Consider the following 14677-nt stretch of genomic DNA (forward strand, 5'->3'; position numbering starts at 1 on the left):
TATTCTTAATGCCTAATAGTATTTAGGAAGTAATAAGACACAAGGAGCCAGGAACCATATCAGTTTAATCTATGTTGAGTGCACTGAATGTATTTTGTGGGTACTTTGTACATGATGGTGTTGTGGTAATTGGTATGATTAGTGTAATACTTGGCTATATTATAAAATAGTTAAAAATGGGATTAGATTCTGATAAGGTAGCTTGCCCATTATTCATTAAATCATTTATTTATTGCCTAGCATTCACTATAAATACATTTATTTCTATTTCCTAAAACTAAATGCTTGGCTTGTTGGTCAAATCAGAAGCTCTTTTAGTATAATTAATTACATCCCACTATCTTAAACCAGAACTATTCTAGTGATTTTAATTCGACTAATAGTCCCTGACATGTCTTTTTTTTTTTTAATTTTTTTTTTTTAAATTTATTTATTCATGAAAGTCAGAGAGAGAGAGAGAGGTAGAGGCAGAGGGAGAGAAGCAGGCTCCCTGCCTAGCAGGGAGCCCGATGCGGGACTCGATCCCAGGACCCTGGGATCATGACCTGAGCCGAAGGCAGACGCTTAACCGTCTGAGCCACCCAGGCGCCCCCCTGACATGTCTTTTGATGCAATCTAAAAACGGCAAAGAAAAAAAAAAGTTGTTTTAAGATTCATCGTATAAAAAAAAAAGGCACATGTCCTAAATACTTTGTTTTATGTTTTGTTTCGATTGTAGAATACTCAGGAAGTTAGATCTTGTGTAGTCACTGGCCTTTTTATGAATTCTGAAAAGGCATCACTAACTAAAATTATACCATATTTGTGACTATATTGTGCATCTTTTTTCATTACCGATGCTGTTTTGAATTAACTTTCACATCATACCCTACTTTTTATAGTGGTTTTCTGAATGTTTTGGTAGAAATTAATGACAAATTTGACTCAAGGTACTCTGTCAAATTTAGTTACAGGATTTTGGAGTTGGGGAAACAGATCCTAAGTGTCATATATCCAATGTTCTCATTTTACAGTTGAGGAAACTGACTCAGAGAAATGAACTTGTGAAATTAGACACAGCCAGGCTGGCACCAAGCTGGGGCTCAAAACTTGTCCCCTGACTACTGATCCACACCCATCCTACCACTAGTGGATTGAATAGCTGTCTTCCTTGTCTTTCTCCCCTATGTCTATTTTCTCCTTAAAAAAAAAAAAAAACATCCTTGGATTCTGTTTCCTGATTGACGTTGCTCACAATGGAAATTTTAATTCATACCAGCTGTACACCAGAGCTTCTGCAGATCACCATTTTTTCTTTACAATATCTGTGTGTGTGTGTGTGTGTGTGTGTGTGTAAAAGAATCTTTCCTTTGCCTTTGTACCAATTCTTTCTTCTGCCTACCTCCAGGATGGAAGAGTTAGTGGTCTCCCTTTTTAAATATATCGGTTTTTTGTTTTGTTTTTTTTTTCCAGTATTCTCCATCTTAGTAACTTACTTGAGATCTTACTTTGAAAATTCACTTAGTCGTTAATTTATATACTCCTCAGTTCAAATAATAGTGGCCATATTTACGAGCATACTCTTCAAGAAACAAGTATTTGCCACTTGCTTTCTCTCAGTTAACCATTGAGTTGGAGTAATTCTCTTATCAAATATTCTGTAGGTATCTACCTCATGTTATCCAGAAATTAATGTATGTACATCCTTTAAAATTATTAAAATATACTTCCTCACACTTCTATGAATAAGTATTTGTGGAGTTAGGCTCAGTAGCCTCATTTTGTGATATTGTATACCACAACATTGAATTCATTGATTAGGAGATCTGTTCATTGGTAGAGCACTTTTTTTTTTATTAAAGATTTTATTTATTTGAGAGAGAGAGAGAGAGAGCGTGAGAGGGGGGAGGGTCGGGAGGGTCAGAGGGAGAAGCAGACTCCCCGCTGAGCAGGGAGCCCGACGCGGGACTCGATCCCGGGACTCCAGGATCATGACCTGAGCCGAAGGCAGTCGCTTAACCAACTGAGCCACCCAGGCGCCCGGTAGAGCACTTTTTATTTCATAATTGTTTGAAGTTGTCTTCCCATCCATTTTTTGGAATCATTGTATTTTGGTGAAGGACTCCGGTGATCCAGGAGAGCAGTTATTTTGGTGTCGGGCCGTACAGCAGCACAGAACTTTAAGAACTAATTCAAGGAATTAAACATGAGATTAAGACTATGTGACTTAACCACATTTCCTCTCATGAGTTTACTGTAGGCCAACTTTATGTTTTAATATACTCAGTTGACAATAAGTGTCAAAATTATCAAAGGTAGGGGTGCCTGGGTGGCTCAGTCGGTTAAGCGTCTGCCTTCAGCTCAGGTCATGGTCCCGGGGTCCTGGGATCGAGCCCCCGCATCGGGCTCCCTGCTCCGCGGGAAGCCTGCTTCTCCCTCTCCCACTCCCCCTGCTTGTGTTCCTGCTCTTGCTATCTCTCTCTCTGTCAAATAAATAAAACCTTAAAAAAAATTATCAAAGGTAATCTATACGTAATGTTTTTGTTTTTTTTTTAATTTTTTTTTTTAAAGATTTTATTTATTTTTTTGACAGAGACACAGTCAGAGAGAGAACACAAGCAGGGGGAGTGGGAGAGGGAGAAGCAGGCTTCCCGCGGAGCAGGGAGCCCGATGCGGGGCTCGATCCCAGGACCCCGGGACCATGACCTGAGCCGAAGGCAGACACTTAACCGACTGAGCCACTCAGGCGCCCCTATACGTAATGTTTTTTATTATTGACGTGTAGTTGACATACGATGTTATGTTTCAGGTGTGCAATGTAGTGATACGACAATTCTATATATTTCTCAGGGCTCACCATGATGTGTAGTCGCCACCTGTCTCCTTATAATGTTATTACAATATTATTGACTATATTCCGTATGCCCTACTTTTCATTTCCCTGACTTATTTATTTTATAACTGGAAGTTTGTACCTCTTAATCCCCTTCACCTATTAGCAACCACCAGTTTTCTCCTCTGGCAACCACCAGTTCTATTTGTCTGTTTAATTTGTTTTTTAGATTCTACATCTAAGTGAAATAATATGGTATTTGTCTTTCTGTGTCTCACTTACTTCACTTAGCATAATTCCCTGTAGGCTCATCCATGTTGTCACAGAATGGCGAGATTTCATTCTTTTTTTAGTGGCTGAGTAATATTCCAGTGTGTGCGTGTGTGTCTGTGTGTGTCTCGCATTTTCTTCATCTATTCATCTACTGATAGACACTTGGCGTTGCTTTCATATCTTGGCCGTTGTAAATCCCAGCAGTAGGATTACTGGATCATAGGGTTGTTTTCTTTTTTCTTTTTTTTTGTTTTCAGTTTTTCTAGGATATTTTTATTTTTCATTTTTTGAGGAACCTCCATACTGTTTTCAATAGTGGTTGCACCAATTTACTTTTGCACCAGTAGTGTATGAGGGTTCCCTTTTCTCTTCATCCTTGCCAACACTTGTCATTTCTTGTCTTTTTGATACTAGCCATTCTTACTAGGGTATGAGGATACCTCATTGTGGTTTTGATTTGCATTTCCCTGATGATTAGTGATGTTGAGCTGTGTATGTTCTTTGGGAAAATGTCTATTCAGGTCCTCTATTTTTAAAAATTTATTTGGGGTGGAGGAGGGGCAGAGGGAGAGGAAGAGAGAGAATCTTAAGCAGGCTCCATACCCAGCATGGAACCCCATGGGGGGGGCTTGATCTCATGACCCTGAGATCATGACCTGAACTGAAATCAAGTCGGACACTTAACCAATTGAGCCACCCAGGCGGCCCTATATGTTTTTTAATCAGATTGTTTTTTGGTGTTGAGTTGTTGAAGTTCTTTATGTATTCTGAATATTAACCCCTTATCAGATATATCATTTGCAAACACCTCCCATTTGCTAGGTTGCCTTTTCGTTTTGTTGATGGTTCTCTTTGCTGTGCTAAAGTTTTTATTCTGGTATAGTCCTAGTAGTTTATTTTTGCTTTTGTTTCCCTTGCCTGAGGGGACCTGTCCATAAATATGTTGGTTAAGCTGATGTCTAAGAGATTACTGCCTGTGTTTTAGGAGTTTTATAGTTTCAGGTCTCACATTAGGTCTTTAATCCCTTTTGAATTTATTTTTGTGTATGGGGTGAGAAAACAGTCCAGCTTCACACAGCATGTAGCTGTCCAGTTTCCCCAACACCATTTATTGAAAAGACTGTCTTTTCCCTTTGTATATTCTTGCTTCTTTTGTCATAGATTAATTGGCCATGTAAGCATGGGTTTATTTCCAGGCTCTCTGTCCTGTTCCACTGATCTATTAGACACACATTTTTATCTGAAATAAAATATGGTCTATCTCTTTGCCATTTTGCTATAAAAACTCCTATTTCCTTAATGCTTTTAAAAGTTAGGGTTTTGAGTACAGAAAAACCAGACATTGTTCTTTATTTTGAATCCATGGAGTTAAGTCATTGTTTACATCTTGATTTCTGTTTTTCTGCATTAGAGTAATACTGCAAAGCATAGAAATGTTGACTGTCAGAACAGTCCATGGTATATGTCTCATGTTCCTCTTTAAAAAATACCTCTGCCAATTTTATTAAATGTGACCACTATTCTTACTCATTTCTTCAGTCTCCTCTTTATGTAACATTCCTTTCTCCATGCCTTTCCACTGAGCTTGCCATATTTGCTTGCATGGATTTGTGGTTTTACTTACAGAGCAGCTTCATGGCTAGAGCTCCCCACATCTTCAGGTTGATCTCTCTCTCTCAGAGCCCACATTTCAACTGAGCCACCATTGTGCCCCGGGTGATGGCCCTCCACCTTGCCTTAGTTTATGTGAACTCTGATCTCTTTGATCTGTGGGAATGTACCCAAATACTCATGTACTACATTTTATAGACACTGCAGAGACTTTGGAAATTATGCCCATCCATTTGGGCATGAGTACTGTCACATGTTTGTTCATGTAAAGGTGTCTTTAGCTCACCAAATGAATGGATTCTCTAGAACGCAGATATAAATTAAAATTTGGCGAACAAAGGCATGTTTGATTTGTACATACAGCCATGCTACACATTTTGTGCTGACTTCATCAGTGAGGTACCGAAATACAAACCTGTGATGGCCAAGTGTGGTACGTAAGGGACTCAACTTTGCACACTTTGGCAAGGCAATAAATATTATCTTCTATCAATTCGCCTTCTTTCAATATTAATTTATTTCGCAAATACCTGAAGATAGAGAAGCTGTATCACTTAGAGGCTAAGAGCATAAACCCTGGAACTTAACCAGCTGGTTTAAATTCTCGCTCTGCCATTTATCAGCTGTGTGGCTCAGTTAATTTTCCTCTTAGTTTTCTCATCTTGAAAGTAGGGATAATAATGGTACCTACCTCATGGTGGTTTGAAGGTTAAATGAATTCTAATAAGTAAGATCCCTAGAACATTCCTGGCATGGCAAGAACTCAGTCAGTGCTGTTGTTCTTACTCACCTATGATGGGATGTGTCCTTTGCCTTTGATGTACTTAACAGTCCAGTGAGGAGAGAGACACTAAATAGTTTCAGTCATTCAATATTTCAACTACTATTGAGTACCTTCCATATGGCAGTCACTGTAGTAGGTCCTGGAAATAAAGCAGCAAATAAGCAAACATACCCTTGCTCTCGTGAAGCTTATTTTTAGTAGGTAAGACAGTTAAAATAATTTCTGTAAAATGTCAAAAGTGTTAAAATAGAGAAAATGCAAGGTGCCATGGATACATCTAGCAGGAGGACCTAACTTATTCTAGGAAGTATGGGACAGTAAGGAAAACAATATTATGACGAATGCTCTGTGGAAGTCCTCTTTGGGGTTAGGGGTATCACCGAGTAGAAAGTTCCTGAGTCAGCTTTGGGGAGTCAGGGAAGGCTTCTCATTGGCGGAAACACACTGGAGCTGAGTCTGGTGGCAAAGATGGAGAGAAGCGTCAGTGGGGCAGGGAAAAAGTATTCCTGGCAGGTGGAATGGTTTGTCGGATGTCACGAAGGCATGTCAAAGCATTACATAGTCCTTGGATTTCAGTAGTTCTGTATTGTTGGGACAATGTGTGGGGCAAACAGGGATGGGCAATGGTACATAAGGGGAGAGCAAGAGGAGTTTAGACTCATCTGCAGATCCGAGGGAATTGCTCTACCAAACAGTTAGGACTTGATCCTGAAGGCAGTTGGGTGTTACTGAAGTGTTTCAAACAGAGAAGAAATTTTATTAATTTTATTTATTATTTTTAAAAAGATTTATTTATTTGAGAGAGAGAGAGGGAGAGTGCAAGCCAGGGGGAGGGAAGGGCAGAGGGAGAGGGAGAGCAAATCCCTAAGCAGACGCCATGCTGAGCATGGAGTGCTCAGGATTCCAGGACCCAGAGATCATGACCTGAGCCGAAATCAAGAGTCAGCCATTTAACTGACTGAGCCACCCAGGTGCTCAGTTTTTATTTTTTTTAGAGAGAGAGCATGTGCGTGAGCGGGGGTTGTGGGCACTAGGAGAGGGGGGGAGAGAGAATGTTAAGCAGGCTCCATGCCCAGTGCAGAGCCTCATGCAGGGCTTGATCTCATGACCCTGAGATCATGACCTGAGCCAAAATCAAAAGTTGACGCTTAACTGACTGAGCCACCGAGGAGCCCCACATTTTTATTTTTAGAGTATTCCTTTATCTCTATGGAAAATAGACTGGATGAGGGCAAGATCGGAGATAGGGAGATTAGCAGTTGCCCAGGCAAGAAATAATGAGAAGCTGAACCAAGGTAGCGGCAGTGGAAATGGAGAGAAAGGGTCAGATAGGAAAGATAGAAGATCAAATTGGCATGCTTTAGCTAGCAACTAAGTGGAGGGGTGAGGGGAGAGGGATTAAGTGAATGCTTGGGTATATGGTAATGCCACTCGGATTATTATGGGAGAGAAGTCTGTCAACTTGGATTTCTCCTACATGGAAACATCCTGTGTTTATAATATCAAACATGAATGTCACTTCAGCAAACCTCAAAAATTCTTATATGCACTTTCCTTCAGGCGGTACAGTGACTGTATTCACTTGTGAGACGAGCAGTTATTTGGGTTTTCAGGATTTCATAGCTAAGTAGTGAGAAGAATTCAAGTCAGATCTCCTGTCTTCTGGTCTGGTGTTCTGAGGGAGGTTAGCTGTTCTCAATTGATTGTAGGAGTTTGATAATATTTTTAAGAGCTGTAGGAGCACCTTTCATAAACGGTTGAGTTGAGGCAAACATAGGGGATACGGTTATAACTTGTATAATAATATAAGGCTTTTGAATAAAGAAAAATCCTTCAGAAGAGAATGGCTGGCATAGTAAAAGATGCTGTTCTTGTGTTCTGTGATTAGTCTTTAGTGCCCTCTATTGACTGCTTAGTCTAAAACAATGTCGATTCTGGAAAACAATGTTCCTCGCAGTGTTATGTACCAAAACAGGAAGAATTAGAGGTATTAAAATTGTGATAAAAGGTGATAAAAACTGATGGGGACTTGAAAAAAAATCTGCATGGGGTCTCAAAGTTGGGTAGAGGTCTTAAGAAATATTGCCATAACATTTTGTTTGCTGCAACATGGGTATGCTATTGTGGGCTAGATTTTCAGAAAACGGACCTTCCTGATGACGAGTAGCCTAAATCAGGCTGGTCTTTCAGCATTTTTTATGCAGCAAAGCCTCAAGAATAGCAGTTGCCCCAGTAGGCAGCAGCAGCTGCTCGTTTTCCATAGGGCGGTTACTACATGTGATGAGCATGAAAGGAAATGACCGTTCCTCATTAAAGCAACTTCGTTCAGCTACATGGGAAATCACACAGAAAAGTCATCACAGAAAATGAAATAGTGATTATACATAATGGGGCATCTTCAGAAGTGGATGGTTTGTCTTTTTTTTTTTTAATGACAAAGGAGCTGCCCTGTAGTTCTCTCTTCCAGGAAAAGGGGTGGTAGATTAGACTTAGTGTTGAGAATAACTAGAATAACTAGAGGTCTAAGCCTGAATAAATTTTAGTGAGCAGGCACACCTGGTATAGTTTAAGGTCTAAAGAAGACTGCACTTTGTATAAATGAATGCTCACCGTGACTTTTCTATAATAAGGGAAATCTGTTAATCGTTCTGTTTCTGGTATTGCCCGGTTAATCTTTCTTTGAGATGTTTCTAATTATCATTTCAGCTGGTTGCATTTTGAAAGCCTATTCACCTAATTGGGGTAAAAAATAGTGCTTTTTGATTTGGTGTTATATGAAACTGCAGAGATTGCTTGCATCATGCTGGTGAAATCATTTATTTGCTTTTGGTATATTTTACTGTTGCAATTTTCTCTAAGAAAGCTTAGTAATTATTAATATGAAGTAATGCTAGTTGCTTTCTGTGCATTTCATGAAGGGAATATGCTATTATGTAGTTTCCCTTCCCCCCCTAATAAAAAAGCCTTTCATCACAAACTGACATCCTAAATGAAGGACATAATTGTACAGCTTATTTATTAGTGTGTCAAACTTAAAATGTAATGGTTTCATATTTCAGAATGAAAAGTGTGTTGTGATTCATGGTTGCCGGTGACAAAATAGACAGCTCTTTTACATCTGCACTGATTGCCTGCTGATACACCACTGTACTTTTTTTGTTGTTCTTTTCTCTTCCTATGCAATAGCTCCCTCTACTTGAAAATATTGGTGTAATTATAGTTTAACACTATGTACTTTATTAGTGAGTACTCGTGACTATTTTTACTTTCCATACTCTTCATAAATATGAAGTGTTATACATCAGAGCATGCTAGAGATTTACCAAGAATCTCTTGACCTTGGAACAGAAAAGCAAGGTTAAGGAAAGTAAGATAAGTTATGTTTGAAGGCATTTTTCAAGGAATTAGCTGTGTAGCTTTTGTTGATTTACATATATTTGGTTAAAATTCCATATAGTACTTGAAAATGAACCTTGATGTCTGAAACACAGAGGTCTATGAAAAATGGATCAGAAAACTTCAAAAGAACCATCAGCCACTTCACACTGACAGCCTGGAACTTGGCAAATTCTCACTTTGTTAATTCCAAAGTCTTCAGATTCTAACACAAAACATGACCATCTCTCTCTCATTTGTCAGGAAGGGTTCAACAGTAGTAGAATCTCATGTTACTACACCTTCCCTTTATGGAACAGTATGTGCATAATGAAACAATAGGAACAAAATAAACAAAAAGTGTTTCACCTGGGATTTGATGATTTTTTTCTCTCTCCCTTACTAAGTTTGATGTTCAGTAATTGTACCATTATTTTAATGTGGAGCAAGTGACAGAACATGGTGGTCAAGAGGAAGGACTTGGGAGCCAGACTGGTTGGGTTTGAATCCTAAGCTCTGCCACTTACCAGATGGGTAATCTTGGCAAGTTTCCTTAACTCTCTGAGCCTTAGTTCCCTCATCTGTAGAAACATAGACAAGTGTTAGAGTAAAGCACTTAAAATAGAGCCTGACATATAGTACTATATATCAGTGTCCAATAAAATAAAAAATAATGGGCTATAAATTGGTTCTTATTAACCACATGTATTTATTGAATGTCAACATTATCTTTAGGGCTGCTTAATAAAAAGAAAAATGGGGCCCTCCCAGTGGATGAGAGTTATTTACACACTGGTTTTGTTCATGAAATGACACTGGTTTTCTTGTATCAGAATAGTTCTCACCGTGGGGTCCCCATACCATGTTACAATTTATATATTATCAGTTACACCTATGTTATTTTAAAACTACTTTTTTCATGCAGTGGAATATTCCGTGGATTCCATATCTTTTTTGAACTTCCTTCATTTGGCAGGAGGATTTTATACTGGTGGAATACATAAAAAATGAAGTATCATTTACCATAGTACACTTCTCTTAGAGCCTACATATTGCCCAAGAGCAGACTTGTCTTTGGTCTGTAATATGACTGTGCTTGAGGATGTCAGAGAATCTTGCTCAACTGTCACCAGACTTCTTGTGGCCCAACAAAATACCAGTCACCAAAAGTTCAAAGAAGAAATGTGTAGGTATTGAACACTCAGACGTGTAACTGAAATTGTTAGATGATGTTTCCACCTTGATATAAGCTGATATTTGTGTGGATGTATAGAGTGATACTATAATAGATTTTGACGTCTTTGGAAGAATATCACGAGAATGCTGGATACTTAATGTAAATAGTCAAATGAGATTCACGAGTATATGTGTTTTCAGAAACTGACTTATCTTTCTTCTTGGCTTGATCTTTAGGACCCTTTAGATCCCACAAGATCAGTGATTGTGATCCGTTCCCTGGTGGCACATGGTGTCGCAGAAAGAGGGGGAGAGCTGTTACCTGGAGACCGCCTGGTCTCTGTTAATGAATACTGTTTGGAAAACACCACACTTGCTGAAGCTGTGGAAGTGTTGAAAGCTGTGTCACCAGGCATCGTACGCCTTGGCATCTGTAAGCCTTTGGTGGTAAGTGTTCAGTTTTGTTAATATAGGACGTGATAATAGTGTAATACTTAAGAACATGGATTTGGTTTCGAATCCCTCTTCATGGCTTACTCTGTGTACTAATTCAAGTTTCTTGTGTCCTCGACTTAAAAAATGAGAAACATAATGTCTATCTCCTAAGATTCTGGGGACTAAAGATTATATTCATAAAGTGCTTGCACATTATTGTATAAATAATAAATATAAATTTATTTGAAATCCAGCTTAACACTTTATTAAGACCAGCTATACCTATAAATAGGAGCTGCTAACATTGCTAGTCCTTTTACCACTTTTACTACTATTTTTATCTTCATGGTATTAGCACAGATCTGTATGTTCTCATCACATTCCTTATGATGTAAATTAAAATAAGTCTATGCATTTTAATTTTCACTTGGGAATGATGTGGAAATGGCATGATAAGCTGAAATCCACTTAACTATATTGTTTTAACCATAGGCAATGAGATTTTAATATGCTTTTCTGCCCATCAAAGTGCCTCGTAACCCCTAGCATCTAGAACTCTATGTGGTCAGATCATCTTGAAGTTCTCTTACTGCTTAATCTTATGTCAGATTAGTGCTTATGACTAAGGGCCATATTACAATTAGGGTGCTTTTGAGGTTCCCCAGTGCAACAGAATATTCGACGGTAATTTGCAAGCAGTATGAAGATATTATTGAGTGCTTACTGTATGTATTTTAAAACCTTTACATGTATTAACTAACTTAAACCTCCTGGCAACTTGAAGAGGTTACAGATTACAGATGAGCCCATCAGGACACAGAGAATTGAGCAACTTATCCGCAGTGATGTAGCTAGTAAGGGCAGAGTTGGGATATAAACTCAGGTGGCTTCAGACCACAGTGCTGTATATTTAACTTGTTGCAAGTTTAGTTTGCAGGCAGCCTGTCTGGAAATAGGTAGCTGGTCTTAGTAAAGTGTTAAGCTGGATTTCAAGAAACCTGGACTCCGTTTCTAGCTTTCCTATGAGTCAGACCAGTGGGTTTCAACAAAAAGATATGTACTATACATAAGGATCACCTGGGAGATGGTTAAAATGCAGTTTTGGAGGTCCTACCCTCAGAGATTCTCATCTTGTCATTGGGATGTGCTATTTAGGGATCTGCCTCTTCAGTGAATCACCCGTGTAATTCTGATGCAGAATTTCACACTTTGAGAAACATTATCTTAGTAATCTGATCATAGGTATACCACTTCCCTTCTCTGAGCCTATTTTTTCATCTCTGAAAAGACTGAGCAAGACTGGAGGAGTCCTAAAGTCTTTCTTAACTCTAAGATTCTTTCATTCTATTAATATGCTATATGACTATGTTAACATACTACATGTGTCCTTAGGTATAGGTAAATATAGATAAGTGTGTTCACTTATAGATATATAGGTATAGATATATAGAGATAGATCCTGTATTACACGTAGTATTTATGCATTGGGGAACCTCAACATGGCCTTCATGAATTCCCCATAAAGATGCCAGTATATTATACTATCAGACACTCTAAATATTTCAAAATAGAGTAGAGCACATAGCTAATCAAGTTCTTGACTTTGTATTCTATATTTGGTGTGTGGGTGTTGCCATAGCCAACGTGAGACACCAGGAGATGCTGGTTTGATTTCTGGACAAATTAAGTTGTGGGGAGGAACTTGATATATGTATATATTTTTTTTAAGATTTTTTTATTTATTTGCGAGAGAGAGAATGAGAGACAGAGAACATGGGAGGGAGGAGGGTCAGAGGGAGAAGCAGACTCCCTGCTGAGCAGGGAGCCTGATGCGGGACTCGATCCCGGGACTCCAGGATCATGACCTGAGCCGAAGGCAGTCGCTTAACCAACTGAGCCACCCAGGTGCCCGGAACTTGATATTTTTATGGGGATCTCATCTTCTTGGTATTTTGTTTGTTGGCAGGGGAGGGGGGTGTTGCTGTCTAGATTTTCCCCGATGATTACTTGCCTGATTATTCGGGCTGCCAGAGGAAATCCCAAACTGTTTTATGTCCTGGAGGACTTAAATAGCATGACTTTACTCTGAAGCAGTTTAGGGATGTGTCAGGCGGTGTAAAAAAACAGAGCTTAGTTACTGGCTGGGTGTGGATTCCTGTGCTATTTTTGGCAGAGGGAGAGCTGCAGAGACTTCCGGCTATCAGCGCCACATTCTGAGGGGGTTTTGGAACGTAGTAATCGTGAGGCGGTCCTCTGCCTAGGCTTCCCTTCATGAGTAGAAGGCTTCCAGGATACTTGGGAGTGGGAAGCCACAGAAGGGATGAAGACAAAGGTCACTTTCAGGACTGTAAAAAATTCTTAGTGGAGGGACACCTGGGTGGCTCAGTCAGTTAAGCTTTGGCCTTCGGCTCAGGTCATGATCCTCGGGTCCTGAGATCGAGTCCTGCATGGGGCTTCCTGCTCAGCAGGGAGTCTTGCTTCTTTCTCTCCTCCTCTGCCCCTCCCCACTGCTCATTCTCTCTCTCAAATAAATAAAATCGTTAAGAAAAAATTCTTAGTGGAATTACTACTAATTCCTTCTTTAACATCTGGGTTCCTTTAGCAAAACTGTTGGCTCAGGAACTGTAGAGAGTGAGGCATAGATCTTCGTTAAGGTCTGTCTCTCTGGTGGTCCACTTGGTGGCCACTTAACCTTATCATGTAATGTTTACTGAGCATTCATTCAGGCCTCTGCAGAAGTGGGGTAGAGAGTGTGAAGAAGGTGGCCCAAAATCAGCTGGGGCCAGAAAGCCTGTGGAATATATAAAAGTTAGGAGAACACGATTTTTTATTAAGTCATGTATTATATAGATATACATTGTCTATGTAATGTGTTTCATATTATATATTTTCATGTTAACCATGAATGGGGCTTATCTTCTCTTTTCTACAAATTCATCTCAGACGTACCAGATCCAAAAAATGAATGAACTGACTTCAGTTAAAAACTGCGTTGTGTCTTCAGAGCTAATGGGTCAGAGCCGGCAGTGGAATGCTTGAGCCAGGCAGCTGGGGGGGTTTTGCTCAGTTCCGTGATCTGCAAGGCTGTGTGTCCTTGGGCCAGTTATTTAACCTCGTCAGCCCCCACTTCCTTGTCTGTATGTGGGGACTGCATGGCGTGGTAGTTGAATCCCAGGCCCTAGAGCCAGTTACGTAACTTTTTACGCCTCTGTAAACTAGGGTTAATAAGAGTACCTACCTCTTAGAATGTATATTAATATATTAATAAATACACTGAATATTTAAAATGCTTAAACCTATGCCTGGCACATAGTGTCATAAATACGTATGTGTTGCCATTATTTTTATATAAATATATAAAGTCCTGACTTGGATTGCTGTGAAGATTAAGCTGAGACAAAGCGTATGAAGTGTTTACCCTGGATTGTGATTTAGAGCTAGAACTTCATAAATAGTAGCTGTGTTCTGACCTAGGACTGCTATTGAGCTGGTAAACACTAGGATGGCTGAACCTTTTCTGATGGCAAGTGACTGCACTGTACCTTGGTTAAATATTTTGAATATTACCCTGTGTATACTGATACATTTCTTTTTTTAAAAAAGATTTTATTTATTTATTAGAGTGAGAGCATGAGTGGGGGGAGGGGCAGAGGAGGAGGGAGAGAATCTCAAGCCGACTCTGCACCAAGCACAGAGCCCAACGTGGGGCTCGATCCCACACCCCTGAGATCATGACCTGAGCCGAAACCAAGAGTTGGACGCTCAACCAAATCAGCCACCCAGGTGCCCCTATACTGATATTTCTTAATATTAAGGTCCTTTTTGGGGATGTTTCTTAATTTAAGGAATACTTTCTTTTCCCCACATAATATGTCTCTCTTTAGTCAGATCTTCTTTTACAGTTTTCTCCTTAAATATGCTGTACAGTCTTTTTTAGTTTAATTCTGAGGTAATTTACTGGTTCCTCCCCCCTTTGTGAATAATGTCTTATTTTCAAATTAGCTATTGCTGAAGTAGAGGTAATGATACTGACTTGGTAATTTGATCTTATATCTGACAAATGTGTGAAACTCTAGTTTGTGCTCCTGTTGAATTTTCTTTTTTAAAAAAATTATCTACCTGTCTGTCTACCTACCTACCTACCTACCTACCTACCTACCTACTTATCTATCTATCTATCTATCTATCTATCTATCTATCTATCTATCTAT

At 39.3% G+C, this 14677-nt stretch overlaps 1 protein-coding gene across 1 annotated transcript in view; it reads left to right on the forward strand.

Moving 5' to 3' along the window:
• The window catches only part of PATJ (PATJ crumbs cell polarity complex component), a 350706-nt gene that overhangs the window by 88235 nt on the left and 247794 nt on the right, over positions 1-14677 (forward strand). Inside the window, exon 18 of the mRNA XM_044914529.1 lies at positions 10269-10475. Coding sequence (XP_044770464.1) covers positions 10269-10475 — 207 coding nt within the window. The remainder of the gene's footprint in view (positions 1-10268; positions 10476-14677) is intronic.

Source organism: Neomonachus schauinslandi, chromosome 4 (genome assembly GCF_002201575.2).
Source record: "Neomonachus schauinslandi chromosome 4, ASM220157v2, whole genome shotgun sequence".
Taxonomy (NCBI): domain Eukaryota; kingdom Metazoa; phylum Chordata; class Mammalia; order Carnivora; family Phocidae; genus Neomonachus; species Neomonachus schauinslandi.